Source organism: Canis lupus, chromosome 5 (genome assembly GCF_011100685.1).
Source record: "Canis lupus familiaris isolate Mischka breed German Shepherd chromosome 5, alternate assembly UU_Cfam_GSD_1.0, whole genome shotgun sequence".
NCBI classification, from domain to species: Eukaryota; Metazoa; Chordata; class Mammalia; order Carnivora; family Canidae; genus Canis; species Canis lupus.
In genome coordinates, this window is record NC_049226.1 from 68,779,635 (window position 1) to 68,806,413 (window position 26,779).

The window sequence follows — 26,779 nt, forward strand, 5'->3', positions numbered from 1 at the left end:
GTGCTAGCATGACCAGGATATTGTGCCTTCTCACAGCCCGGGCACCAGTGCAGCGTGCAACTGGGCCCACTAGTGTATCCATTCCTCAGTTGGTGGACATTGGGGATGTTCTATTTTTTGGCTTTTAGGAATGCTGATACTAAGAATATTTGTGTATGAGTTTAGTTTTTGTATGGGTATCCGTTTTCATCTCTGTTGGGTATAAATACCCAGGAGTAAGATCTTACAGTGTCACGTTTAAGTTTCCGAGGAATTGCCAAGCTTTCTTGTCCAAAGCAAGTATGCCATTTTATATTCCCAGCAGCGGTGCATGAGGATACTGGCTCTCCGCGTCCTCATCCAGGCCTGTGATCATCCTTCTGGCACAGCCTGGGTGTCAAGTGGCGTGTTCCTTGTGGTTGGGATTTGCATTTTCTTAAAGACAAATGATATTGAACATCTTGTGTGTTTGTAGGGCCATCTGTACATCTTCTTTGGATAAGTGTTCAGATTCAGTTTGTAATTTGGTTTTCTTTATCATGGAGTTGTAAGAGCTCTTTCTGTATTTTGGGTCCAGGTCCCTTATCAGGTATTGACTTGCAAATGTTTTCTCATTCTGTTGGTTGTCTTCACTTTCCTGAGTGTCTCTTCTGAAGCATGAAAGTGTCTAATTTTGACGAAGGCTATTTTATCTGCCAGGTGCCATTCATAGGAAACTGGCCTAATCCAGGGAGCCCATTGATTTTTAACCCTTGCCCGTCCAGTCTTTCCATATGCCAGCTGGCTGATCTCAGCCTCCTCGTCACAGGTGAGGAACGGACTGACCGGAGGGGTAGAGTCCATATGGGATCGGATGCTGCTGAGGACCTGAGAGGAAAAAGGCCCAGGCCAAGGGATGAGGGAGAAGTCGCCCAGGCCCACCTCTCCCTGTGACAGGCCATCCTTGGAGGTCACATTGGTGACCTTGCAGCTTGTACTGTACTCTGTGGCTGCTATTCCTTCAAGGCTTTGGAGGCATCTCTTGGGTCCCCACAGAGCTCTTTCCATCCCAAGCAGCTCTGAGGATGTAAGCATTTAGCATACAGTAGCCTTGTGGTCCTCAGATGAGCCGTGGATCCAAGGCTAGCTTCAGTGTGTCACATCTAGGGGCCTGTGCACTGTTATGGGGCCTTCTGCGCCTGCTGCCTGGCCTCTGCAGCTGTGAACAGCTCACCACCTGCTCCTTAACACTTAACAGGGGTCACAGCCTGTCCCCCATCCACAGGCCCAGGCAGGTCCTAGAAATAAGACCTCAGCAAAAGAGAGTAGGTCGTCGGAGCTGGGACTGGCTGGAGTACCCAGGCCTTGTCTCAGGGACACCACATCTTTAGATTTTTCCAGAGAAGCCTGAAATTTGTAGTTTGTTGGCAAGTGGTTGAAATAGAGACACTTTTTGTGACTTAGACTGTTTCTCCATAGCGCTATAGTCCACGTGGTTGTGAAGTCAAGTTCCAGACCCGAGTCTCTGTGCTGGCTGAGGACCTTGGGTGCACCTGTCTCTCTGGGGACTTGGCCATCTCCCCCCACCCCCAAAAGGTGGAACTTGGACCTGGGGGTGTCTTTTGTTCTGCCTGCTGGGAGGGTCCCTCGCTTGGCCTTCAAGGTCGGCATCTATGTGTGTCTCTTCCCTTTGGGACTGGCTATCCTGTTCAGACAGGGTGGACTGTGCCAGCCCGGATGGAGCACTCTGACGACAGTCTCAGGACACACACGTGGATGGTTTAGGTTTGGGCATAGGGTCATGTAGTTGTTAGTGTACCAGATTTTTAGGGACCCGTGGTTACTGCAGCTCCACAAAGGGAACCTGCATGGGGGATGATGTTGCAAGGTGAAGGTCAGTAGTGACTGTGTGAAGACTGAATACGGGGTGGCTTCATCGCCATCCTGGAGCCCTGGGCCTAGTTGGGGGTGTGCCTGTGAACTGGCAAGCCTATTCTGTGATATACTTGCCAAAAAGTGCTGTGTTAATAGACATAAAAAAGAAGGTGAATCCTTCCCTGTCTGCAGGCAAGAGGGTTAGTATCAGGAGCTCTGTGCCAGGCTCACCACACTAGGTAGATTATGTGCATTGATTACATCCCGGTACACGGCTGGGGACTTGGCATCGCAGGCCCTACCTCACAGAGGAAGTGGCAGCCCAGAGAGATGGGCTCAGGACCTTGCCCAGAACCACACCTCTGGTGCAGGCAGGATTGGAACTGCGCCTGAGTGCCTCATTCTGGGGACAGTGACACATGAGGAGGGTGACAGGATGCAGAGGTCTTGGACAGAACCATGAGAACATGGGAGGGGACGGAGTGAGTGAGGCTGAGCTGAGAAGGGTCTTCAATGGGGAGTGCTCACCCACAAAGGGGACCAGCTCTCTGGAAAAAACCAGTTCGTGGGGTCCGGGAAACAGATGCCCTCTCCTAGAAGAAAGCCCTTGTCGGATGCTTTCACCAAGTTGCCCAGGGTCTGCCTGAAAGGCATGCTCTGGAGAGAATGTCACCATCTGGGCACAGGTGTTGAACTGCAGCCATGGCTTGAGCCTCAGGCTGCCTGGAGTCCAGTTCCAGCCCAGCCGCGTCCTGCTCGTGGGCCCTCACAGAGCCGTGCTTGGTTATGTCAACTGTTGTCAATGATAGGTTGTTCCACGGTGACAGATGTGTGTGGTGGCCTGGGGCCAGGCTGAGCCAACTCTGCTTTTAGGGGATCCTTTGTTGCCCTGGCGTGAAATCTCATTGTCCCAGAGAAAGCCTACATCTTTAAAAAACAAAAAAGGGCAGTCAACCCAACACAACCACAGATACATCTGGGAGTCTGCAGGGCCCCTGAGGTCCCTGCAGGGGGTAGGGTGCACATGGAGGCTGGGTCCCAGGGCTCATCCCTAACGGGCGCTGTCTTTCTTGGAAGCCAGGCTGAGGTCCTGTCAGCAGGAGCAGGAACCTTGAAGGTGAGCTGTAGATGTGGACAGCTGGGCCCCCGGACACCACCCTCAACCCCACCTATGTTAGGTGTTTTTGTCCAAGTCCGTATCTGTCCTGTGTTCCCACAGGACGGGGCCCCGAGAGCACCTGTCCCCAGCAACATGCACACGAACGCTTTGGAGTGCTCACCACCCGCCTGGCCTTGGCCCATGTCTTACGTGCATGATGCCACCTGGGCATCGTAGCCACCTGTGATGCTCTCACTGCCATGTCACAGATGAGAAAACCATGGCGAGACCAGCATTCCAGCCCTGGACGCCAGGCTGCTTCCTATTTTCCCACGGCAGGAAAGATGCTCACTTACTGGTAACAATGGCAATGCTACCTAGATTTGGATTTGCTGGACACAAAATGGAGACCAGGATTTTATATATAGATTATATAGAAGTTTCCAGAGAAATAGTAAGAGTCTTGAAATTTTTTTTTTTTTTTTTTTTTGTAACAGTTGGTACTACCCACATAAGCAGATATTAACACACAGGATGTTGGTTTCAAGCTGGTGACCAGAGGGCACTGCAGATGAGTAGCTTAGAAATACACATTCCTGGGCCTTGCCCCAGACTTACTAAATTATAGGCTCCTTGGGAGGAGCTTAGAAATCTGTTTTAAAAGCTCCCCAAGGTAAACAACTACCATCCAACCCAGTGATCCCACGGCTGGGCGTAGACCCAAAAGAATTGAAAACAGGTGTTTGAGAAAATCTATACGTGACTATTCACAATAGCCAAAAGCTGAAAACAACCCAAATGTGTGCGTCAGCAGATGGTAGAAAGAGACCCGTCCGGACACCAGGTTGTTTTTTAGCCACTAAAGGGTAAAATACTGATCATGAACCTCGAGTTCATGATCACGTTGAATGGAAGAAGCCAGACACAAAAGGCCACAGATTGTGTCACGTGAAATGTCCAGGACAGGTGGCCGTAGGGACAGACAGTGGGCCAGTGTGCTAGTGGGTGGTGGGGGGAGTGTGATGCCCACTGATGGGTACAGGGCTTTCCTTGGGGGGATGCAGAGTTCTGGAACTAGGTGGCGGTGGGCACGGTTGCACAACACTGCGGATGTGCGGTATGTGGGCCTGGACTCTGCTTTTCATGGGTAAAATGGTAGATTTTATATGACTTAGCATCCAGACCTCTAAATCTCCCCTGGGGGGGTTCTTGCAGCAGGCAAGGTAGGAGCCCATGGCTTGGAGGCTGGGAGAGGCTGTGGGCCTAGTGGTCAGGACCTAGATGCCCACAACCCTGCGGTCCTCCTTTGGCTGCGAGGGTGCCTTCCCTTCTCCCACAGCTGGATTCTGGGTCATAACCTGGGGCACCAGCCCTTCCTTGGAGGGAGGGGACAGCAAGACCTGGCATGGCCCATGCCCATGGGGCCATGTGTCACCCAGAGGCCCAGCCTCTGCCCTGCAGAAGAGACCCCTGGTGGTGGGTGGGGGTCAGCAGACCTCCGGCCTCTCTGAGGGGCCCGACCATCAGAACTCAGGGTGCTGGGCAAGTCCCGTCTTCTGTTGCCACCGTAACACGTTTCTGTAAAGTTGTCTGGAGGTTGGAAAGCCAAAGTCAGCCTCGGGCTGAAGTCGGGTGTGGGCAGGGCTGGTTTCCTCTGGAGTCTCCCGGGGAGAATCCGCATCCTGGCCTTTCCATCTTTTAGAGGAGCCTGCCTCCCTGGGCTCCTGGCCCCCCTCCACCTTCAAAGCCCTCCACCCCGCCTTCTCCTTTCCTACCTTTGACCCATGCCAGACACTGGCACCATCTCGAGGTTCCTAACTTCCTGTCCTCTGTAGAGTCCCTTTTGCTGTGTCCATTCACGTACTCGCAGGTCCTGGGATCAGGATGAGGACATCTTCACGGGCCATCACTCAGCCGAGCATGCTGGGACTCCCTGTCCTGGAGCTGCAGTGCATTTGCGCCAGAGGACTCTGGGTCCGTGGTTAGCTGCTGCAGGTGGAGCTGCTCACAGCAGGCCCCGGGCTCCTGTCCTCTGAGGAGCCAAGACTTCACTCCTCCCAGGGGTAGGTTCACCCCAGCTGGATTCTGATGAGCTGCCCCCGGCCCGGGACACATGCTGTGGGATACCGGGGGACCACGGGCCCAGGAGCACAGGACACTGCCTGCCCAGAGCTGTGCTCCTCCATGGCGAGATCCTGATGCCAGCCTCACCCCAGAACGTCATCTGCAGCTCTGAGGGTGAGTCCAGTACCGCTTTCACCAGAAGAGTTTCTCCAGGATTCCTAGTGGCCAGGGTTCAGGATGCCATTCCAGAAGCTCAGAATCAGACTGAGGTGAAGACGCATAAATACCGATGATGGAATCTGACATGCACCCTTGGCAGATGACACCTGCTGCTCGCCCCTGTGCCGAAGGCTCGTTCTCATGAGTCTTCCCAGCAGCCTTGTAGGATAGGAACTATCGTGATTCCATTTCACAGACTCTGGCCCCTGGGACCTGTCCTCATCCATCTTCCAGAACTTTCTAACAGGTGAAAGCACAGAGGTCTGGAGAAACAAGAGAGGTGGTTTTCTCTCTGAAGTTCTGAACCTGCCACGTGACCCTTATTCTGTGGAGAAAGAAAGAAGCTCTGGACCCTGGAGAACAACCCTTGATGACCGGTGCTCCCCTGTTGGGATGACGCAGAAGGGAGATGCTCCTACACTGGACCGCGCGGCCACCTGCCTGGTCCGCCAAGGCGCCAGCACGCCCACACGGATGGGGCCCCCAGGGCGCCTCTGCACTGCCCGGAAAGGTCACATAGCCTTTGGGAGGCCTGCAGGGAGTGCATATCAAAGCCTCTCAGAACTAAGAGGTTTTCCTCACTGAGTGGAATTTCACAGCCCAGTGGCCAATTTCTAAGTCATGCACGTTAATGGGCAGCTAATGAGGTGTCCAGGCAGGGACCTGGAGGTGCCCCAGGCTCGCAGAGCCCAGATTAAGGAGTACAAAGCCAGCCGCCGAGGGTTCTTTATCTCCTCTCCCTGCCTCGGGTGGATGTGTGGGACAGGGTCAGAGCTGTGCAGATTTCAGAACATGGGCCTGGGCTTGGTCTGCGCCCTCTACCTTCCTGGGCTGCTGCCCGGCTCCACCTGATGCCCAGGTACCCAGAGCCCTCCTGGGGGGCCAGTGACCTCACTGTGTTCCTGGAAAACCTTCTGGAAGAGGGAGGCGGTTTCAACATGCAGTTGAGCAAGAAAGGCCTTTCCCAGGTGCCTGATCTGAGTCTCTGCCCTGGGGAACCCCCCCCCCCCATGTGTCCCCTCCTCCCTTCACCAAGGGTACACATTCTTACCTTCCTCCCTGAGCTCCTCCAGATGCCCCTGCTCCTGGAGTCTCACGGTCACTTTGGACCATAGCTACTTGTCTAGCCCCCATCTCCTCCCAGGTCACCCCTTCCTCCGGAGTGGGGAGCTCTTTCCCCTCTGACTTGCTTCCAGTCAGTGTTTGTTGAATGACTGTCCGACAGAATGACCGAGAACATACTCAGATTCCAGGTACGTGGGAACAGGGTACTGAATAGCATGCCCTGGAGCCCATAGAGTGACATTACACAGAGAAGGGGCCTTGGCAGGTGCAGTGAAGGTCAGGAGCTAGAGATGAGGTCATGCTGGGGGGTGGCATGTGAAGATGGAGCCTGGAGCATCCAGGAGCTGCATGAGGCAGGAGGGATGACCTGCCTGGAGCCTTGGAGGGAGGGTGGCCCTGCCGACACCTTGGTGCAGGCTTCCAACGCCCAGAACCATGAGAAAATAAACTTCTGTTTTAAGCCCCCCAAGTTTGTGGCCGTTGGTTACAGCAGCCTCGGGAGACTCCCATGTGGAGGAAGCCACGACCTTTCTCTCTTCTGGAGTCTGTGTCCATCCTGCTATCGTGCGTTCACTCATTTCTTCACTCAGTACCTCCTATCCTGGGCAGACTGCAGGGGGATGCAGGTTTGGGGATGACACACCCAGGCCAGACAGGTGCTCCCCTGTGGAGCACGATGGTGACACCCTCTTGGGATTCGATGTAAGGACTCAGATACACGCCTGGCCCCAGCTGCAGGGCCAGGCTCCCGGCACTGCTCACTTGGTGGGAACGTAAATGCCACCCAAGTCGTGGTCCAGCTGCGTGCTCCTGGGCCACAATCCCAGGTCCCTTTTCCTGTCTGTGCCAATAGGCTGGCCATCTAGCAGGCCTAGCGCTTACTGAGCACGCTCCATGCGAAGCCTGCAAAGGCATAAACAATCCTCTGGTGACACAGGGGATTGAGACCGTTGGAAACCACACGGAGAAAAGGCCCTCAGCGCTGATATGGTGTCTGCCAGATAAGGACTGATGGGGTGAGGCCCTGGCACTGCAGATGTTTAATTAGAGCCTCAGTCCTCAAGAGGAGGTCCCTGGACGAGCTCTGTCGGCATCACCAGGGACCTGGTCAGAAATGCAGATTCTCAGACCCAGGGAGTCAGAAATGCTGCGTTGTGACGCGCCTTCAAGGGGACTCGAAGCTGGGTGCCGGGCATAAGCAGGTTCCCATTTGAATACAAGGTGTGACGTTCACGGACGGGCCTGCATTTTCAGAATGCAGTTTCCTGTACTCCACCATCACAGCCCACAGATCAGGTCGGAGGAAAGTTTGGTCCCAACCAGCAACACCTGCCTCTCCGGAGCTCTAGCTTGTGAGTAACGTGCAATCTGGGCTAAGACTGTACACCCCAAGTACAATGAATTAGAATCTGCCTTTTAGGGACGCCTGGGTGGCTCAGCGGTTTAGCGCTGCCTTCAGCCCAGGGTGTGATCCCGGGGTCCCGGGATGGAGTCCCACATCAGGTTCCCTGCATGGAGCCTGCTTCTCCCTCTGCCTGTGTCTCTGTCTCTCATGAATAAATAGATAAAATCTTACAAAAAAAAAAAAAAAGAATCTGCCTTTTAACAAGACCCCAGGTGTTTCGTGTATACATTCGTTTCAGAGGCTTCTTGACGCAGCACCTGCCAACTGCCCAGGACTTTGCACAGAGTCTACAGTGGCCCCGCAGCCCACTGCGAGCTGCAGGGTGGGGGCATGGACCCCTTTGCAGATGCGGAACTAGGCTCAGAGAGATCACACACTGTGAGCAAGTGCAGACGCTGAGCTCTAAGCTCTCTTCCTCGACTGGGGGCCTGGAAGGGGACCCCCCGCGCCCAGGCCAGTGGGTGAGATGAGGTGCAGGCCTGCCCCTTGAGCTCTCCCAGCTGGGCTCCCTCTGACCCTCAGGCGGCCAGGCAAGCCCCGCCTCCTGGGAGGGGCCTTCACCAGGGCGGGGGAGGGGAGGGAGTCTTAAGACCCCTCCTCAGGCTGGGAGTCTCAGAAGCTCCAAGTTCTTGGGACGGATGGTTTCAGCCTTTTGTCCTTGTCCCCCTAGGTGTGGGGACGTGACCCCAGCCCATGCTTTCTAAGGCTCTCTTAATTCCTGATTCGTTTCCCACCCGCTGGCAGAGCTAGAATCTTCCTTCTTCCACTGGTGGGACCCAAGAAATGCAGCTGCACCACCTCGAGTGAGCCTGAGCCCTGTCCCTGATGGCTGAGGACAGTCTCACCCTGGAGTCTGGGTTTGGGGGTAAGGGTGATGTGCTGGGATGGGCAGGGGGAGTGGAGGCTGGGAGAGCAGTTGGGGGGGGCAGGGGCGGCCTCAGGCTTTCGTGGGAGGGCCCAAGTGAGGATGACTGGTGGGAGGTTGAGGGCAGAAGGGGTAAGACCCAAGGCGGGGAGGGGGGCCCAGCCCAGGAACAGGTAACCTAAGGGGGCAACGCGAGGTCGACCGTGGCGTAGGGACATTCGGGGAGCAAGACACGTCACAGCCTGGAAGGCAGGGCGAAGACTGCCCCTCTTGCCACCCCGCTGCTGCTTCTAGCCCCGGAGGGACCCGCGCGCGGCCGCCCAGGCCTCCGGGAGAAGCCAGTCCCTGCGGCCGCCAGCCCCACTCTGTCCTCACTGGGCGCCGTCTTCATCCTCCTGAAATCTGCACTGGGGGCTGGCCTCCTCAACTTCCCCTGGGCCTTCTACAAGGCGGGTGGGGTGGTCCCCGCCTTCCTGGTCGAGCTGGTAAGCCCCTGTGGAGTATCTGGGGGGGGGGTGTCTCTCGGGGTGGGATCTCTGGCATCGCTTCTGTGGAGCTGCCTGTTGTGGAAACTGACACCTTTGAGACTTGCTTTGGGGCCCCCTCGACTGCTCTGGGGAGAGGATCATCCCGCCGCGGCCCTGGGCAGAGAGCCCCCCCCCCAGCTGCTGAGGGCGGGGAGGTCGAGGCTGAGCGGAAGCCCTGTACTCACAGGCACCTGCATCAGGTGAATCTGCCCGTTGGCCGGGAAGGCGCCACCCCGGAGCTGCCCACCTGGCCAGTTGACTTCTTTCACCAGCTGGTTGCAGCCCCATGATGAAAGTCGAACCCTGTGTACAGTCAGATCAGGTGTAAGCCGCTGTGACACCCTCACACCCACACTCAGCAGGCTCAGCCCTCTGGCGCGGCCCCGACGTCCTGCCTGAAGTCCAGGCCTGAGCGCCCGTCAGGGAGGCGCAGCTGCATCTTACTTGAAATCCTTTCCCCCAAGCTGATGGCGACTGCTGAGTTTGGTGGTCAGCCCTTCCACAGCCGGCTGCTAAGGGCCATGGGGCCTTCCTGTCCTCCTGGAAACGGCTCCCTCCAACCCCGTGTAGTGTCCGGTGTAACCGTGCCACCCGCCCCCAGGGTTGGCCGAGCGCCTGTTCTGATGTTGGGTGGCTACGACCACGCAGCCTCTGTCCTCCAGGAAGCTTGTTCTAATGAGGAAATCAGATAAGATACAAGAAGTCAAATAAGATAGTCTCAGGGAGTGGCGGTGCTGAAAGGGTCATGTCATGGAGGGGTGGGATGTCTCGGCACACGGAGCGGTCAGAGAAGGCTTCCCTGCGGAGGTGGCCTTGAGCTGAGCCCCGGCAGAAATGAAGAACTTGTCCAGGTGCGTGTGAAGGGAAAGGTAGCTGTGTTGGCATGTGGGGAGCCAAAAGGCCCCCCCTTCAGAACAACAAGAAAGAAGCCTGATCTCCAGTCACAGTTAATGAGGAAGCAGGTGGTCAGGCACAGGTGTGGCCATTGCCAGGGCAGTGGGGAGGGCTGTGAGGCCGGGACGTGGGGTCCCACCCTTTATGCTACGTGCAGTCTCCTTGGGCACCTTGCTGAAATGTGGTTGTTGATTGAGCAGGTCTGGGTGGGCCTGAGGTCATGCATTTCTGAGGAGCTCCCAGGTGATGGGGCTGCTGCCTGCGTGGCTTGCAGGTTGGTCTAAAGGTTCCTGCCCTGAGCAGATGGAAGGCCAAACATGAATAAACTTACACTGCCAACAAGGAAAGGAATGAGGCTGGGGACCGACACCCCATTCCCTGCCCCCCAGACAACAACCTCCCCCACTTCTCTTGGCCAGTGAGCCCACCTAGCCCTTTATTAGCATTTAAACACCACACCGCTGGGAGGTCATGGTGTGAGGTTGTGAGTCTCTCTGATGATCCCACTAGTGCTGGCGCTTTCATGAAATTTCAATGCACTTTGACCCTCTCTGGAGCCTCAGATGCAGGCCTGGGTAGGCCTGGGCTCAGGGTAAGGGCTCTGCTGTCCTGCCGCTCGGGGTCATTCCTGTGGGCTGCCCTGTCCTACATGGATGGATCGTGGCGTTGGCAGACAGGTATTCATGGGCAGAGGCTTTGTCTGACCCCACCACCCCCTCCTTTCGTCCACAATTCCTCCTGAGTGCCTGCCATGTACTGGGCGTCTTCCTGGGGCTAAAAGATAATGCAGGACAGACACCATCCCAGCCCTCATGGAGCTTGGAGTCTGGGGGTAGAGAGGCCTGAGAACCTCATGATACGTAGACACTTGTAAGTACCTGTGTCCTCAGGCCACTGGACCACAGGACCACAAACAGAGCATTTAAAACCACTGAAGTCCCTTCTCAGGGTCCCAGAGACCAGAAGTCTTGACCTGGCATGGGCAGAGCCATGCTCTGTCTGGAGGCTCGAGGGGAGGATCCTTCCTGCCTCTTCCAGCTCCAGGTGGGCCCAGGTGTCCCTTGGCATGTGGTCACATCTCTCCAATCTCTGCCCCACTGTCCTACGACCTTCTCTTCGAAGAGACACTCGGCAGTGGATTTCAGGCCCACTTGGCCTATCCAGAAGGACCTTGTCTCAAGATGCTTAATTACACCTGCAAAGACTCCTTTTTTATTAAATTACATCCACATTATTTACATCTGCAGAGACTGTAGCCGCCAAGTCACAACTGGTTATGGACAGAAGTGTGCCCAAGAAAGGCATGGCTCTGTGGGAGCCCGAAGCGGAGGGCTTAGCTCATCTCGGGGGCCGTGCATCAGGAGACCTTGTGAAGCAGGTGTCCTCGGAGAGGAGGGGGAAGGGTGGGAGTGGCCCAGGTGAGGGGGGAGTTGCTGGAGGCAGAGAGGGGCCCAGGCACAGGGACGGCCTGGATGAAGATGTTCCTTCTGATTCTGGCACTTCAAGTTCCTCTTGGGGGTAATACTGCTCGTCCAGTGGCATAAACTGTGTCTGAAGACAGACATTCCAGCTTCCTCAGGCCTCTTGGCCGTGTCCCCCAACTCCTGCATGGCTCTGCTTCATGGGAATGTGGAGACCGATTCCAGCTTAGGGACAACATCGCCAGGGGAGGGTGTTGTGGTCCGACCGCTGTGAGAAGCGGCCGGGTGAACTCTTAGAGGTAGACCTGCACCTACTCTCTGATCCAGCAATTCTCCTCCTAGGTGTGTGTCCAGGAGGATGAAACATACATCTTCCGTGTGACTTGTTCTAGAAAGTTCACTTCCTTCCCAAGATGTGTGTCATCAGGGGACTGGATAAACCAAGTGTGGTTCTCTCCAGGTGATGGGCTAGCACTCCGCGAAAATAGGGATAAAATCCTGGTGCCCCCAGTATGGTTGGGCCTCACAAACGTTACTGTGGGTGGAAGCAGCCAGGTGTGAAGATCAGTCAATGGTTTCTTCTGGGGTCAGGACAGGAGCAGAATGATAGTGGGAAGGGGCAGAAAAAGGCTTCAGCATATGGCAGTGTGTGCTGTCTCGATGGGTGTGGGTTGTGCGCACGCATTTGTCGTACCCCTCCCGGTGATATGTATTCTTAACCCGAAACCCATGGGATTTCAGGAGAGGAATTTAGACTCTGGGTTTCTGATGCCTCATTTGCCGAGTGGGGCAGGGTGGTATGAATGAGCCCCAGATGCACAGCCATACAGCCCTAGAGGCCTGGATGGTTGCTTGCTCTGTAGCTCTGGTCTCAGGGCAGAGGAAGGCCTGGTGGCCCATTGGGGAGAGGCCCCTGGGCTGCAGGCAGAAGTGGTATCAAAGGTGTAAGGGGCAGCTGGCGCGGGTGCTGAGTGCGGGGTGTGCCCTGGCCCCACGGTCCCGCTCCCCAGGTCTCCTTGGTCTTCCTCATCAGCGGGCTGGTCATCCTAGGCTACGCCGCCTCCATCAGCGGCCAGGCCACCTACCAGGGTGTGGTTGGAGGGCTGTGCGGCCCCACCGTCGGGAAGCTGTGTGAGGCCTGCTTCATCGTCAACCTGCTGATGATCTCCGTGGCCTTCCTCAGGGTGATTGGCGACCAGCTGGAGAAGCGTACGTACTGGTGCTGGGGTGGGGCTAGGGGAAATAGGGGAAATCCCCAGGGGCTTCTGGTTAACCAGCGGGGTGTGGGTACTGGGCAGGGCCCTGGGGGGGAGCCACCCCAAGCTCCTCATGTTGTGGCAGAGGGAGATCCGGAGTAGTAATTATGGGCACCCCGAGGGTCACAAAGGGAGCAGGGCTGTGCTGGGCGTCTAGTGGCAACGACCCAGTGTACAGGCGGGGAAGCCAAGCCAGCTGCAAAGAAGCCTGATGGAGAGAGAGCCAGTAACAGCTTGAATCTGTGGGCCTCCAGGACTGAGCCCAGGCCCCCCTGGCTTCTTGGCCCACATCGAGCTCCGCGTTAGCTGCATGCCACCCTCCCTCCCGAATACTTTGATACACTCTGTTTTCCTTTTTTATTCCACTCAACATCTGTGCTAATTTTTGCTGCAATTCCTTCCTTGGCTCCTGTGATGTTTGGACTTGTGTGGTTCAGTTTCCAGATCCTTGGGAGTTTTCTGGATCCCCTTTGGTCTCTGCCTTTGTTGTGCCACAGTCAGAGAAGACCCTGCACGTGGTTTCAGACTTGGGCTGGGCCCCAATGTGGTCCGTCCTGGTGGGCGCGCCGTGCACTCTTACGGCACGTGCATTCTGCAGTTGGGTGGTATGTTCGAGAGCTCTGCTCCAGCTCCAGGTGGTCCTCCATAGCCTTGCTGGGGGTTTTTTTGTTGTTGTTGTTTTCAAATCAAGTTATTCAGGGCACGTGGGTGGCTCAGGTTGGATGAGCGTTATGATCCTGGAGTCATGGGATCAAGCCCCACATCCAGCTCCCTCCTCGGTAGGAAGCCTGCTCCTCCCTCTGCTCCTCCCACTTGCTCATGTTCTCTCTCTCTCTCTCTCTCTAATTGGAATAACTAGATCTGTCTCTATCAGTTCCTGAAAGAGGGGTGTTAAAATCAGCTGTGATTGTAGATTTGTCTATTTGCCCATTTAAAGATTTTATTTATTATTTAGAGGGAGTGTGAGCAGGGGGAGAGGCAGAGAGAGAACGAGAGAGAGAATCTCAAGCTCAGATGCGGGGCTCCATCTCATGATCCTGAGACTGTGACCCGAGCCAAAATCAAGACTCAGACGTTTAGCAGACGGAGCCTCCCAGATGACACCCCCTATTAGCCCTTTTAATTCTGTCCATTTTTGCCTCTTAGTGTTTGAAGCTCAGTTATCAGGCTCATGCTCATGAGTTGTCCCTATATCATCATGAAATATCCCTTTTTGTCTCTGGTAGTACTTTGCTGTCAAATCGACCTTCTCAGCTATGAATTCTAGCCACCCCAGCCTCCTTAAGATGAGTATTTTCTGGCTTTTTCTCTCTTCCGGGCTCTTTCGCTGTTCCTGCAAACAGCATGTGATTGGGTCTTGGGTTTGTTTGTTTTTTCTATCATCTTGATGGTTTCTGGTTTTCATTGGAGTGTTTAGATTTTTAATTGGAAAGCAGTTATGTATATGCTTGGATTTCGGTCTCTCCACTTGGCTGTTCTGGTCTGCCACTTGAACCAAAAATGAGAAGGCCCCGGTGCTGGGATGTTGAAACGCAAGGCTTCCATGTCTTGGGCAGTACTCTTCCCCCAGAAAGCACAGAGGTTGGTAAATCTGAACCTCTCAGTGCGTAAATGGGCACAAAAGCACCCTGCCTGCCAGTGGCAAGTAGAGTCACGTCAGATTTTACCTCTGGTCGTCTGGGGTGGTGCTGGGTTGAAAAGGATTCAGAGGCTGCACTCAGGCTCAGGAGTAGGGCAGCTGGACAGATTAGAGCAATGATGAGGATACAAGCCATCCTGGCCCTGCGTAGATGGACTGGGGTGGACAGAGCATTGCTTGTGTGTTGGTGGTTAGGTCTTTGGGACTGTGTCTCTCTGTAGGCAAGCCCAGGCTTCTTGGGAGGAGGGCTGAATAGAGTTTGGGGTTGTCGCTGCATGCACTGAGCACAAATGATGATAAGTGACAGGTGCTGAAAGACCTCGAGGAATGCTCTAGAAAATGAGGGCTCAAGAGGAGCTGCTGGAGCCCAGGTGTCAGAGCTGGGTTCCTGACTGAGGAGTTCCAGATGCATGAGCGGAGCTTACACCCCTTCCCAGGCCATGTGGCTTCTGGGTGCCTGCGTTGCCTGGGCATCTGTGGCCCAGAACACCTGCTTCGCTGTCCTGCCCGGAACTGGGTGCCTGTTGGAGGGACCTCAAGCTAGGACTCTCCCCTTGCAGTGGTTCAGTAGAAAAAAAGCTGTTCTGAGAAGCCATTCATTTCTTTGCATCTTTGCATGGCTGGCTTTATTGAGCATCTGGTGAAGCTCAAAGAAGGGTTAGAGTCCCCCTGAGCGAGCAGCCCCACGTGGCCTTGAACCACCCCTAGCTCCCAGCCCCAGCAGCAGGGCTATAGGGAGCTCGGTGCCCCACCCAGCGTCAGCCCATTTTGCCATCCACACCCTCCTCCCCCACTACTGCTCTTCCCACCCCGCCCCAAACGGCAGGATGAAGAAATGGTCTCAGGTTCGTGGGTATCGCCTCCACTGAGAGGTGGGTGGAAGCCGGGGGTGAGGTGGGGGGAGTCTGTGTCCCCTCTGCCTTGAATCAGGGGGGGCTCCAAGACCCCTCGGCCCAGTAGAGTCTGGCCCATGTGATGCGGTGCCAGGTTCAGGCCTCGCCTTTAAGAGGACACGCAGTTTGTACCGGGATTTTCAGGAGCTTCCCCTGCCACAGCCCAGCCTGCTGGGTGCAGAGTCCCCGAGATTGCAGGGAGGGCACAGTGGATCCCAGGCGGCCCCACCAGGCACCCAGTGTGGAGCCATCGAGGATCCTCCAGCCGAGGCATCTGGTCAGCCAAGTACCCCCAGGTGACCCCTAGCCGACACTTTGCGGAGCAGACCTGGGCAGCTCGTCCCTGCCCTCCTCCTCCAGTCCAGGGCATGTGAACACGTGGTTGCTCAGTGTCCCACCACCGGCACCGAAAGGCCTCTCCAGGCCCCCACCCCACACGCCCATCCGGCTCTGGAGCAAACCAGAGGCATCTCCTACGAAAACACCAGGGCCTCTTATTTGTCTTTCATTTGTTGCTGACTTGCCCCCTTGGCTGACTTGGTGCCCACGGCCAACCCGGCACGGGCCCAGAGCAGGGAACCCGGGGCTGAGCCCGAGCGCAGGCGGGGGCGTGCAGGGCCCTCAGCGGGTGCTGCCCTCCCGCCCTCCCGCCCTCCACCGCCAGTGAGTGACTTCCTGCTGCCCAGCGCCCCGCCGGCCCCGCCGCCCTGGTACGCCGACCAGCGCTTCACCCTGACCCTGCTCTCCGCGCTGGTCATCCTGCCCCTGTCGGCCCCGCGGGAGATCGGGGTCCAGAAATACACGAGGTACGTCGGGCTCTGCAGCTGCTCCGGGGCAGGGTGCTGGCTCCGGCCGGGTCCCCCTCGGCCGGTCTTCTCTCCGCCTGGGATCAGGGAAGCTGCCGGCATCGGTCCTCCCACTTGGACAAGAGAAAAAAAGTTGGAAAATGATACAAGTAACATGTAGACGTGATGGAAAACAGATAAACCCTCCCCGTATTGACGTGACCTGCTGCTGGCGCTTTGTTCTTTAATTATTACAGGCTTCTTACGCACACTCGGGCACAGACACCAAACACACATGCACTTTTTTTCATTTTACGATCTGAGGCTCCATGTGTACTTTTGAAAAGATAAAGTCTGGGACAAGTATCCGTCAGGGTTTGCCACCTGCCTTTCCTGTTGTGTGTGACCATAGACCTTTCACTTGGGAGCCAGAACAGAGGAGCAGCACGCAGGAGACCCGAGTCCCCTCGGCGTGTCCAGCCCTCGCCCGGCTCCCCTGTCCTATCAGCTGGGTGGGGGCGCTCCCCGCTGGGGCCTGGCCAAGCCCAAGGCATCCTGACTGCGATGCCAAATCTGAGCAGGCTTTTGTTGGCAAAACGGGGGTACCTGGAGCCATCACACCTCACAGGTGTTGGCCTGGTCAGGAATTTGGTTCATCTGACCTCTGGGCCAGAGGAGTGCCCTGCCTGAAGCTGTCTTCCCACTGTCCCCATTGCACAGACATGGAAATTGAGGCTCAGCAGTGAGAATGCTGCCCAACAGCTGGGCACAGCTGGTACTCAGACCCCACTCTGGGTGGCGCCCTGGGCTCTACCTGGCAGGGCTGGTGTCCCCTTGCATTTGTGGCCACACCACGGAGGCCCCTAACGCTGCACACCGTCTGTTAGCATCCTAGGCACCCTGGCCGCCTGCTACCTGGCTCTGGTCATCGTGGTGCAGTACTACCTCGGGCCCCAGGGCCTCGTTCACGAGACCCGACCTGCACTGAGGTGAGTTGGAGGGGGTGGCTTTTCACAGCTCCCAGGGGCGCTGCAGGGGGATCCTTGGAGGAGGGACACTCGCCTCCCCGTGGTTTGCACAGAGTCCGGGCACCTCCCTGTGAAATCCTTCATGTCTCTGATGCCACAGAGCCCCATGGAGTCCCCTGTCCTTCTTCAGGATGGACTCAGCTGTTACTAGTAAGGGCCAGGGACAGACGAGGGACACACAGGCACTAAATGTCACAGCAGTCTGGAGCTCCTAGGCTGTTGCAGACCTGTCCCCGCACAGCATGGAGGCAGCAGAGCCGGCCAGCAAGGCATAGGTGCCTGGGCAGAGGAAGCAGGAATGTGTGGAGGCTGGTGTGGCCTGATCAGCCCAAGCGAGGCCAAGACTGGGGGTGGGTGGGGGTATCCTCTAGGGACGCCACACATGGTGAGGACTTCGGTTTGGCTGGGAAGCTGCTGCAGGATTTTGAGCAAAGTAGGGCTTGAAATCACATCTGCTCATGGCAGGGCCAGTGCCACAGGCCTGTGACCAGTATGGTCACTGGGGCCTTGTCCCCAGAAGGACCCTGTACTTGGTATAACGTTCTGCTGCTGCTATCCTGAAGTTCTCCGTTGAATAAGTGAGGGGATTGGGGGTGAAGTATGTCCATTTTGTACCAGGCTCCACAAATTATGTGACCCCTCCTGGCTAACTGATCAGAAGTAGAACATCAGAAAGAGAAGAGACCAGGGTAACTGAGCTTTGGGCTTGAACACTGGGAAGGGTGGCCGTGCTCTTCTTGGGATGAAGACAGGAGCAGGTGGCTGGGGGAGGAAGTCACGTGGGGACGTGGTAGGCTGGAGGCAGCTCCGAGGCCTCTGGTGAAGACGTCAGGTGGCCAGTTGGACCTGTTGTCTGGAGGTCAGAGGGGGCTCCAGACTGGAGAGAGACATGTGGTTGGTGTCAGCCCAGAGGTGGCACCTCAGGCTGCCAGGCTGGGTAAGAACCGCCCCTGAGCCGGTGCCCAGCCCGGCCCCAGGAGGTCAGGGGCAGGGGGGCAGAGCCTGTGGAAGGAGAGCGTGAAGGTGAAGCAGGGGGCTGGGTGTGTCACAACAAATGACCCCAAACTGGGTGGCTGAGAAGAGCAGAAGTTGCTCCCCAGTTGAGTCTGGAAGCCCAGAGACAGGGTGTGGTGGGGCCATGCTCCCTCTAGCTCCTAGGGGAGGCTCCTTCCTGCCGCTTCCAGCTTCTGGTGACCCCACCATCTATGGCGCCCCTTGGCACATGGGCGCATCCCTCCAGTCTCTGCCTCTGTCCTTATAGAGACTTCTTCCCTTGTCGTTTCTTCTCTCTGTAGGGATACCAGTCGTTGGATTAGCACGCACCCCACTCCAGTGTGATCTCACCTTAACCAATTAAATCTACAAAGACTACTTCCAAATAAGCCTTTTTTTTTTTTAAAGGTTCTATTTATTTGAGAGAGAGAAAGAGAGCCCATGAGTAGTGGCGAGAGGGAGAGGCAGACTTCCCGATGAGCCAAGAGCCCAATGCGGGGTCGATCCCAGGACCCCAGGATCATGACCTAAGCTGAAAGCAGACACTTCACTGACTGAGCCACTCAGGAGCCCCCTCTAAAAGAAGTCTTTGTCCCAAGGTTCCCAGGGGATATAAGTTTGGGGGGATATTATTCAACCCAGGATAGAAGAGGATAGAAGGTAGGAATCAGAAGTCAGTGAACAAAATTTCAAGAAGGCTGGCTGCAGTGATTGCTGCCAAATGCTGCTGCTGGGGTCACGTGGGGCTGAGCCCCAGCCTTAGGTTTAGCTATGGAGGCTGCTGCTGATGTGACAACCTCATCAGGGCAGGACAAGGAGATGAGGGCCCAGGAGGATGGGGCCCAAGGCAGAGGGAGGGAGGAAGGGAAGAGAAGAATGGGCCAGAGCTGACCAGGGATCAAGGCACAGCATTTAACATGTGTCCTCCTTCTGGTAATGAAGAACCGGTCTCGTGGTCGGGCTGTTGCACTTTCCTGGTATTGCTGAAAACTCCTCTTTAAGTTGAGACTGTTTTGAGTTGCACTCGTTGTGATAAACATCCATTCTTGTCTTTTTGCAGACCCTCCTCCTGGACCTCTGTATTTAGTGTCTTCCCCACCATCTGCTTTGGGTTCCAGGTAATCTCAGCAGGGGCCTGTGGAGGAGGAGATGCGGCACGCTGTGGTGGTGATGCCCCGCTCCCTGGGGAGAGTGTGGCCCCCTGTCAGGGAGGAAGCTTAAAGACTTGCCGTAGGACGAAATGGGCCGTCTCCTGGGGACGGTGCATGTGGGTTGGCATCTGGGCTTGGTGAGGAGTGAGCTGCCATTGAACCCAGGAACCCAGCACCAACAGCACATTTGTTGGGTGTGGGGTACAGGGTGGGGATCCAGAGTTTGTTCTGTCCTCTGCAAAATTCTCAGAGGACTGTCGCATGACCAGAGACCTAGAACACCTTTATGCAGGTGGGTCCTGCCCCAGGCGCCTTGCGGGGGAGAGATACTGCCTCAGGAGGCCTGCAGGCCAGGAGGGCTGGCAGGCGTCCGGGTGGCTGTGTGGCGGGCCCCACGGGGCACAACATCCAGGGTCTCTGAGCGAGCGTCACGGAGTGAGGATGGGCTGTGTGTGTGGAGTCCAGCGGGGGGCCTTCTGAGGTAGCCCTGCAGGGGGCAGATTCAGAGGTGGCCTTTCCCCAAACACCGATGCCAAAGAAGAACTTTGAGGAGCCTGGGGGAGGTGGGCGGGTGAAGGGGGGGCAGGCAGCTGGCAGGGAGAGGGTCCCGGGCGGAGGGAGAGCGACATGGGGCAAGCCAGGCACCCACATGGTGCAGGAGGGGTGCGGTGGCGGGCTGGGGCCCTGCTCCCTGCCTCTGGTCCTGGTTGGGGTCTTCCAGTCTTTTCGCAGCTGGCAGCTGACTCCATTCATTGTTTATTTTAGGAAAGCTTTGCCTCCCTCCTAAAAACAGCCACCTCCCCAGCACACCACCACCACCAAAACCATCCCAAAGTAAAATCTAGTTTGCAGGGGCATGTGGTCCAGGCCCGACAGCAGGGCCTCCTGGCCTGACATTTCTCTTCCCTTCTGTGCCAACCAGCTCCTGTTTCTCTTCTTCATCTTGCATTTTCTTTGAGAATCGTGTTTGGAAAAAAAAAAAAAAAAACATCCTGGAACATTTCCATTTATCTTCCTTATAAATCACTTGATAGATCGCTTCTGGGGCTTAGCAAGCCGCTTACAGGAGTTTCTCACATTTTTTCTAGCACACCCAATATTTTGAAAGATCTGAAGCGATGATTTTGCTGTCAGCGGTTTGTCTGGATGTGGTTTGCCTCCCTCCCTCCCGTGCCCCGGCACCATATGGTGTGGCAGGCTCGCGCTGCGGGGGCGGCTTTCCAGATGCTTACGAGGGGTGCCCCCCTCACCTTTGCCTCGGCTTCCTCAACCGCCTCTCCTAGCAACCGGGGCCTGGGCTGTGGTTTCCAGGGACACGGGAGGCAGCGATGGGAGCTGGGAGAGGATGTGACTTGCAGGCTGGGGGTGCGGGTGGAGATGGGGCTGGGGCCCAGGCAGGGCTGCCAGGATCCGATGCCGGGAGCTTCTGGAACCTGGGGGTGGGGGGTAGGGCAGCTGTAGGTGAGGGTGGTTAGGAGGTAGGTGAGGGGGCGGCGAGGCAGAGGGGCAGGGGGACGGGGGGAGGTCACCTGTTGTCCTCAGGAGCTCTGGCCTGGTCAGATGGCTCCCCTCCCCCTACGCTTAGCAGGGCTCCGCGTCCAGCCTGTGCGGGGTCCCGAGGGCCGGGGAGGTGCAAGGTGGGCTGCGGGCCCTGCGCCCAGCCTCCTGGCCACACTCGAGACTCCCCTGCTGCTGTGATTTCTAAACAGCTTGGTTGAGCTGTAACTCACGTAGCAGTTCACTCCTCTGCAGAGTACGCCTCAGAGGTCCTCAGTACGGTCACAGTTGTGTGGCCCTCCCCACAGTCCGTTCTCGGACACTTCCATCGCCCCAGGAGGACCCCTTGCCTGCTCCAGTCCGTCCCCGGGCCCCGGCCACCACACCTGTCTCTCTCCAGATCTGTCTGTCCTGGACATTTCATGTTAATGGAACCCTATAGCGTGCGGTCCCTCGTGACCGGCTTCTGTCCCTTGGCGTGTTTTTGAGGTTCATCCGTGTCGTAGCCTGTAGCCTGCTGTGGCTGCGGAATGCTCCGCTGCATGGATAGAGCACAGCCTGTGTATCCGTTCCTCGGTGGGTGGCTGTGTGGCCACTTTCCACCCAACCCCATCCCAGATGCTGTCCCAGGGGGCAGCCCCGCCCTCGGTAGTGTTCCTGGCATCCAGTGGGTGGACGAGGCCCACTGAATCGTAGGACTCCGCTCGATATCCTACAATAGTACTGGGGCAGGACTGGGGCAGGACTGGGGCAGGACTGCCCCAGACGTCGGTGGTGCTGCCGACGAGATCCCTGGTCCTGGCGCGCTTCGCTTGTAACTTGAACTTCCCGTCCACGGAAGTACGTTTTCTCGTCTTGCCCAGCGTTACAGCTGTGAGGCTCTCCCGTGTGCAGGCATGTGGTCGGGTCCGTCCTTCTTCGGTGCTGTGTAATATTCCACGTGTGACCCTCTGCCGATCTCCTTACACCTTCTACGGTTGGCGGATGTTTGGGTGGTCTTCTGAGCTTTGGGGCGCTGGACGTTTTAGGTTGCTACAGGTATTTCTCGCGCCAGCCCCAGTCCCACTGAGCTCCACCCCTGCCTTCCAGTGTCACGAAGCTGCCGTGTCCATCTACCGCAGCATGCGCAACCAGAGCCTCTCGCACTGGGCCCTGGTCTCCGTGCTGTCCCTGCTGGCCTGCTGCCTCATCTACTCGCTGACAGGTAAGGCCCCGCCGGGGCGCTGCGGAGCTGGGTAGGGAGTGCAGGGGACCCCGACTAACGTGTGCTCATAGGGTGCTTCCCGTGTGCTCAGCGGTGTGGGAGCTCTCACCCACTGAATCCTTACCCTGTAGGGAAGGTCCCCGTTTCCTAGATGAGGTGACTAAGCTCAGAGGGCTTCCACGGCTTCTCCAGGGTCTCCTGACTAGATGTGCAGAGCTGAGACCCAAACCCTGGCCCGGCTGGCCCCGATGGCCCTGCTCTTACACGGTGCCCCCTGTCCCCTGCTGTCAGCAGGGTGATGGTGGTCATCACGGCGTCACATCTGGGTCACTTCACAAAACGGTCTTGTGGATTTGACAAGTTTGGGTGCTTGCAAACCTCTACCAGAGGCAGAAGGGTCTTCAAAGGTGACCGAGCGTGTCTCCGAGACGGCTGTGACGTGCTCAAGATCACACAGCATGCCCCGGTCTCAGGCTGACTCTGGCTGGCCGCTTCCCTCCAGCCCAGGGGCCCTTTCTTCCACCCAGCTTTGGGAGCTGTGACCTGGGAAGCCCTTGGGCTGCCGCCAACGTCTCAGGCTCCTTGGACTCTCGTGATCACCTGAGAAACTAGCTGGATAACCTTTCCCCGGCAGGGGAGGTCAGGTCCATCTGTGGCCTCTGGGCGGGAGGGCCATGACCTGGTGATTGAGAGTCCCCTCCGGGGCCAGCAGGTTCATGGAAAGGGCCTGAAGAGAAACTGAAATGAGGCGCGGCTCTCGGCCAGGGATGAACAGTACCGTGACAGGGCAGGTGCCCAGGGTGCCGAGGGGCTTGGGTTGTGGAGCCAGGGCCTGGTGCCCTGATCCTGCCGTCACTCGCTGTGTGATTCCAGCAACCGTTGACACCCTTGGTCAGGAAAGTGGGTGCCTTGCCAGGTGTGGGGTGGACGGGGCACGGAAGCAGTCGTGATAATTGCCAGAGCGCCGGGTGCTTCCGTGAGCGGGCCTCTCACACCAGCACTGGGAGCAGAAAAAGGGATGAGCCGTGGTTCGGCCAGCAGGCGTTCTGAGTCCAAAGCGCAGAGTATCCGCTGGCCGAGGATAGGAAAGCCTCCGCAACTCGGAGAATCGTTCTAGAACCCCTGTTGGCTCCCAGGAGGGCCTTCAGGGTGCTAGGAGCTGGGTGCGGTCAGTGTGCCGTACCGGAGCAGGTGGGGATGTGACATTAAAAAAAAGAAGTACTTTTTGCACGTGGTGGACACACAATGTTACGTTAGCCTCAGGCGTACGACACAGCGCTGGGGCCCCTGTGCGAGGCAGTGCCCACGGCAGGTGTGGCTGCCGTCCGTGTCCGTGCCGCGCTAGCAGTGTCGCTGACCATGTGACCTGTGCCGTGCTCTCCGTCTCGTCTCTGCCACCCGCCTGGCGTCTTCCTAATCCTCTCTCTGGGCTTCCACCCTCTCGGCCCCCCAGGGGTTTATGGCTTCCTGACCTTCGGGACAGAAGTTTCTGCCGACATCCTGATGTCTTACCCAGGCAACGACGTGGTCGTCATCGTGGCCCGGGCTCTCTTCGGGGTCTCCATCGTGACCGTCTACCCCATTGCGCTCTTCCTGGGGAGGTGAGGCCCGGCCCTCTGGGGCTCCGCTTGCTGCCGGGCACAAGGCTCCACTGAGGCTCAGGGCCCGCCAGGCACCTCACAGGCTCGTGTGTTGGGGGGATCCCCGTAGAGGAGAATGCAGAGGGGGGACTGAGACGGTTTGCCCAGAGCGGCCCAGAGAGTGAGGGTCGGGACCGGAGCCCGGCTCCCCAGCTCTCCCAGAACCGCACCCCGCGTGGCCCTCTCTGTGACGGCCTGCTGCACACCGAGCCGCAGGAGGGTTGGTGTGGTCCTTGGGGGACCGGAGCCCTGCTGGGCGTACAGGGCAATCGGAGGGGCTGCGGGGCACCCAAGGCGGGGCTGGAGCTGCCTGCGCTGGTGTGGCCCCCAGGTCGGTGATGCAGGATTTCTGGAGGAGGAGCTGCTGCCGGGCACGTGGGCCCAGGACCCTGGTGGAGCCCTCGGGGCCGTGGGTGCGGGGGCTGCTGACCGTGCTGTGGGTCGCGGTGACGCTGGCCATGGCCCTGTTCCTGCCCGACCTCAGCGAGATCATCGGCATCATCGGGGGCATCAGCTCCTTCTTCATCTTCATCTTCCCAGGTGAGGCACCTGCTCCGCTCTGTGGGGCCCCCCTGTCCTGGAGCTCGGGGGCCTGGAGGCCGTGGGAGCCCCACAGAGGTAGGATGGCTCCCGGTCCCGGCCACTGCGCCAGACCCGGGCTGGGGACCGCACACACCCGAGGTTAAACATCGCGCTGGCCGTCCGGGGCCGTCCGGGGCCGTCCGGGGCCGAGCCTGCTGGGAGTGCTGTCGTCATCCCCTCCTGCCCGGGAGACGCCGAGGCCCGAGGCCCCGCCGCACGGCACGGCCGAGTCGGCTCCACACGCCCACTCTCGCCTTGCTGCCGCTCACCGTGGGATTTCCTCTTATTTTTTAAAAAAAATGTTGCCAGTTACACGGAGTTCACATGGTTCGAAGGTGCCCCGTGAGCATCTTTTTCTTACCTTGTTCCCTGACCTGGGAGGCAAACGTGGTTTCCACGACGGGTGGTTTCTGACAAACCTTCCCGGTGTGAGTGCAAGTTGAGTCCAGGTGGCCTGAGGGTTATCGAGGCCTGGGAAGCCCGGGAAGGGCCTCCCGGGGAAGCAGACGTGCGTGGCACCTGCTGGTGCTCAGGGCACGACCGCGGCTCCCTCTGCCCCCGGGAAGCGCGTTCCGATGCGAGGGCCGTGGACACGTGGCCGCCTCCCTTGGCCTCCGGTCGCTCCGGGTCTGCTGGCTTCGGCCCTGCTTATTTGGAGTCCGAGACTCCAGTCGGTGGGCTTCGGTGCCCCTGGCCTGGATGCTACCTTGCAGCCCTAGCTGCTGTCCATGCTGGGAAGGGCCGGCCAGGAAGGGTTCAAGGAGGAAGGTGCCATGGAAGCTTTAGGCGGAACTGTTTGGCTTCAAATCCCAGGAGAATTATTAGCCAGAAAGAAAAAACATCCGCAGCTGCCTGCTGCCGAAGGCATCCCAGGTGTCCAGCCCCAAGTCTGGCCCTTGAGGTGTCATCCCAGAGACCCTGGCATCTGAAGACCGGCTCAGAGGGGCCAAGATATGAGGGGGTTGCCGAGCCAGGACCCCACAGCTGGCTTGCTGTGCCTGGGGGGCCGCTTTGGGCAAAGGCCTGGCTGGCCTCCCGGGTCCCTGGGGATGGCTGGGTGCTGACTGGGTGCTCATGGGGCTCTCTGGAGTGCGTGGTTGCTCTGGTTTTGACCATGAAGAGCTGCCGTGGTGTCTCCTCTGCAGGGCTGTGCCTCATCTGTGCCGTCGGCGTCGAGCCCATAGCACCACGAGTCAAGTGAGTGTCCCCAGGCAAGGGTGGCAGCATGGGTGGGCACTTAATGGGCTCAGGGCACACAGAATGAGCACGTGGCAGGGACCATGGAGACCCCGTTGTCCTGCCGATGAGAAAACTGCTGACCATGGGACACGGCCTCATCCACGCGGTGAGAGGGAGTCCAGCAGGAATGGAACCCCGGCCTGTGACCTGGGGCCTGCGTGCTGTCCGTCTAAGCACGGCTCTCCCTGCTGCTCAGAGGGGAATAGTCCATGCTGGGAGCTGTATGTGGGTTTAGGGTCTTCCTGGGCCCTGGAGGTCCTCGGCCACACATCTTTCCCCATCCTGCACTCAGACCCAGGCAGGATGGGGCGCAGGCTGGTCCTGTTAATGGAACCCTGCGTTCTGGAGGCCACGTGGCCAGTAGGGTCACGCATCCCCTTTGCAAGGCAGCAGGTCCTGGCCAGTCACCTCCTCAGTGGCAGCCTTCACTCCCCTCCCTGCCATACAGGATGGCCATCCTGCAGGTGAGGGGACAGGGAGTTACCCACGGATAGGCTTCATCACCCTCTGGGTGGAGAAGGGCCTTCTGGATGTCTCTGAACCGGACAAGGGCTTTTGCCCACAACAATCTTTGAGGTCCTGCCGCTTCTGTTTTGTGCCTTGATCCAAGCTCACAACAGTTCTTACTGGTGGGCTTTGAAGATATTTTTAATGCTGGTGCCGCTGCAGGGCCTTGTGATCCCTCAGCGCTGCTCCAGGAGCCTGCAGGCCCCAGGCACACGGACCACCCTCTCCCTGCTTCCGACACGGGGGCGTTCACAACTCTGCTTCACTAGACAGTCTGTCCGTGACAGCGGGTCCCGTGGCCTTTGTTAATGGGGCCAGAAATGTCTCTGGCAGCCCTGCCATTTGTGGGAATCTCGTCTCCCATCTGTGCAGTGTGGGCTGGTATGTCATGAGGCTCACAGATGCCCATGTCCTCAGTGGCCGCCAGGGCCGACCGCCTCTGCCTCCCTTACCCCGGAGCCCCAAACACTGTCCCGATCGTGGGTGACTTTGGGTTTTCTCCTCCTTCCTCATTTTCAGCGGGGCTTCATTCCCCTCCCCTTGCTCCCAGAGGGAAAGGAGTGGAAAGGTGTCTCTCCCTGCCATTTCTTTGGCTTTAATGAAATGCTAGGGAGGAACGAAGTCCTCAATTAACAGTTGCAGTGTGAGGTTTTAATTATCCCAGTTGCCTTCGGAACCCATCCCTACAGGTGAGGGAGAATAATATGGGTTTTTCTCCAAATTGGTGACTCTGCTGGCTTCATGGGATACGCCTTCTGCACGTGCTTGGCTTGGCTGCGCAGGAGTCCCGAGAAGAGCGTGTTGATGTGTATATGTTAACTGGCAGGTGCTGCCTGGAGGTGTGGGGAGTGGTTTCCGTGCTCGTGGGCACCTTCATCTTCGGGCAGAGCACGGTGGCCGCGGCCCTGGAACTCTTCTGAGTGGGAGGGGGTCGGCCCGGCCTCCACGCTGTCCTGGTACGGCTGCCTGCGTC

General features: G+C 57.7%; 1 protein-coding gene across 1 annotated transcript; it reads left to right on the top strand.

The window, feature by feature from the left end:
• Window positions 1-5,608: 5,608 nt before the first annotated feature.
• SLC38A8 (solute carrier family 38 member 8) lies at window positions 5,609-26,779 on the top strand. Its single transcript, XM_038538823.1, has 11 exons — window positions 5,609-5,726; window positions 8,845-9,035; window positions 12,403-12,601; window positions 15,845-15,986; window positions 16,853-16,954; window positions 19,047-19,104; window positions 21,724-21,838; window positions 23,292-23,439; window positions 23,810-24,018; window positions 25,206-25,257; window positions 26,633-26,779. The coding sequence occupies exons 1-11, from the start codon at window positions 5,609-5,611 to the stop codon at window positions 26,724-26,726; spliced, it is 1,428 nt and encodes a 475-aa protein (XP_038394751.1). The 3' UTR covers window positions 26,727-26,779.

Coding starts and splice junctions, on each gene's coding strand:
- SLC38A8 (XM_038538823.1), top strand. CDS start 5,609: ATGACGCAGAAGGGAGATGCTCCTACACTGGACCGCGCGGCCACCTGC. Junction 5,727..8,844: donor CCTCTGCACTGCCCGGAAAG/GTCACATAGCCT, acceptor TGCTGCTTCTAG/CCCCGGAGGGACCCGCGCGC. Junction 24,019..25,205: donor CTTCATCTTCATCTTCCCAG/GTGAGGCACCTG, acceptor TCTCCTCTGCAG/GGCTGTGCCTCATCTGTGCC.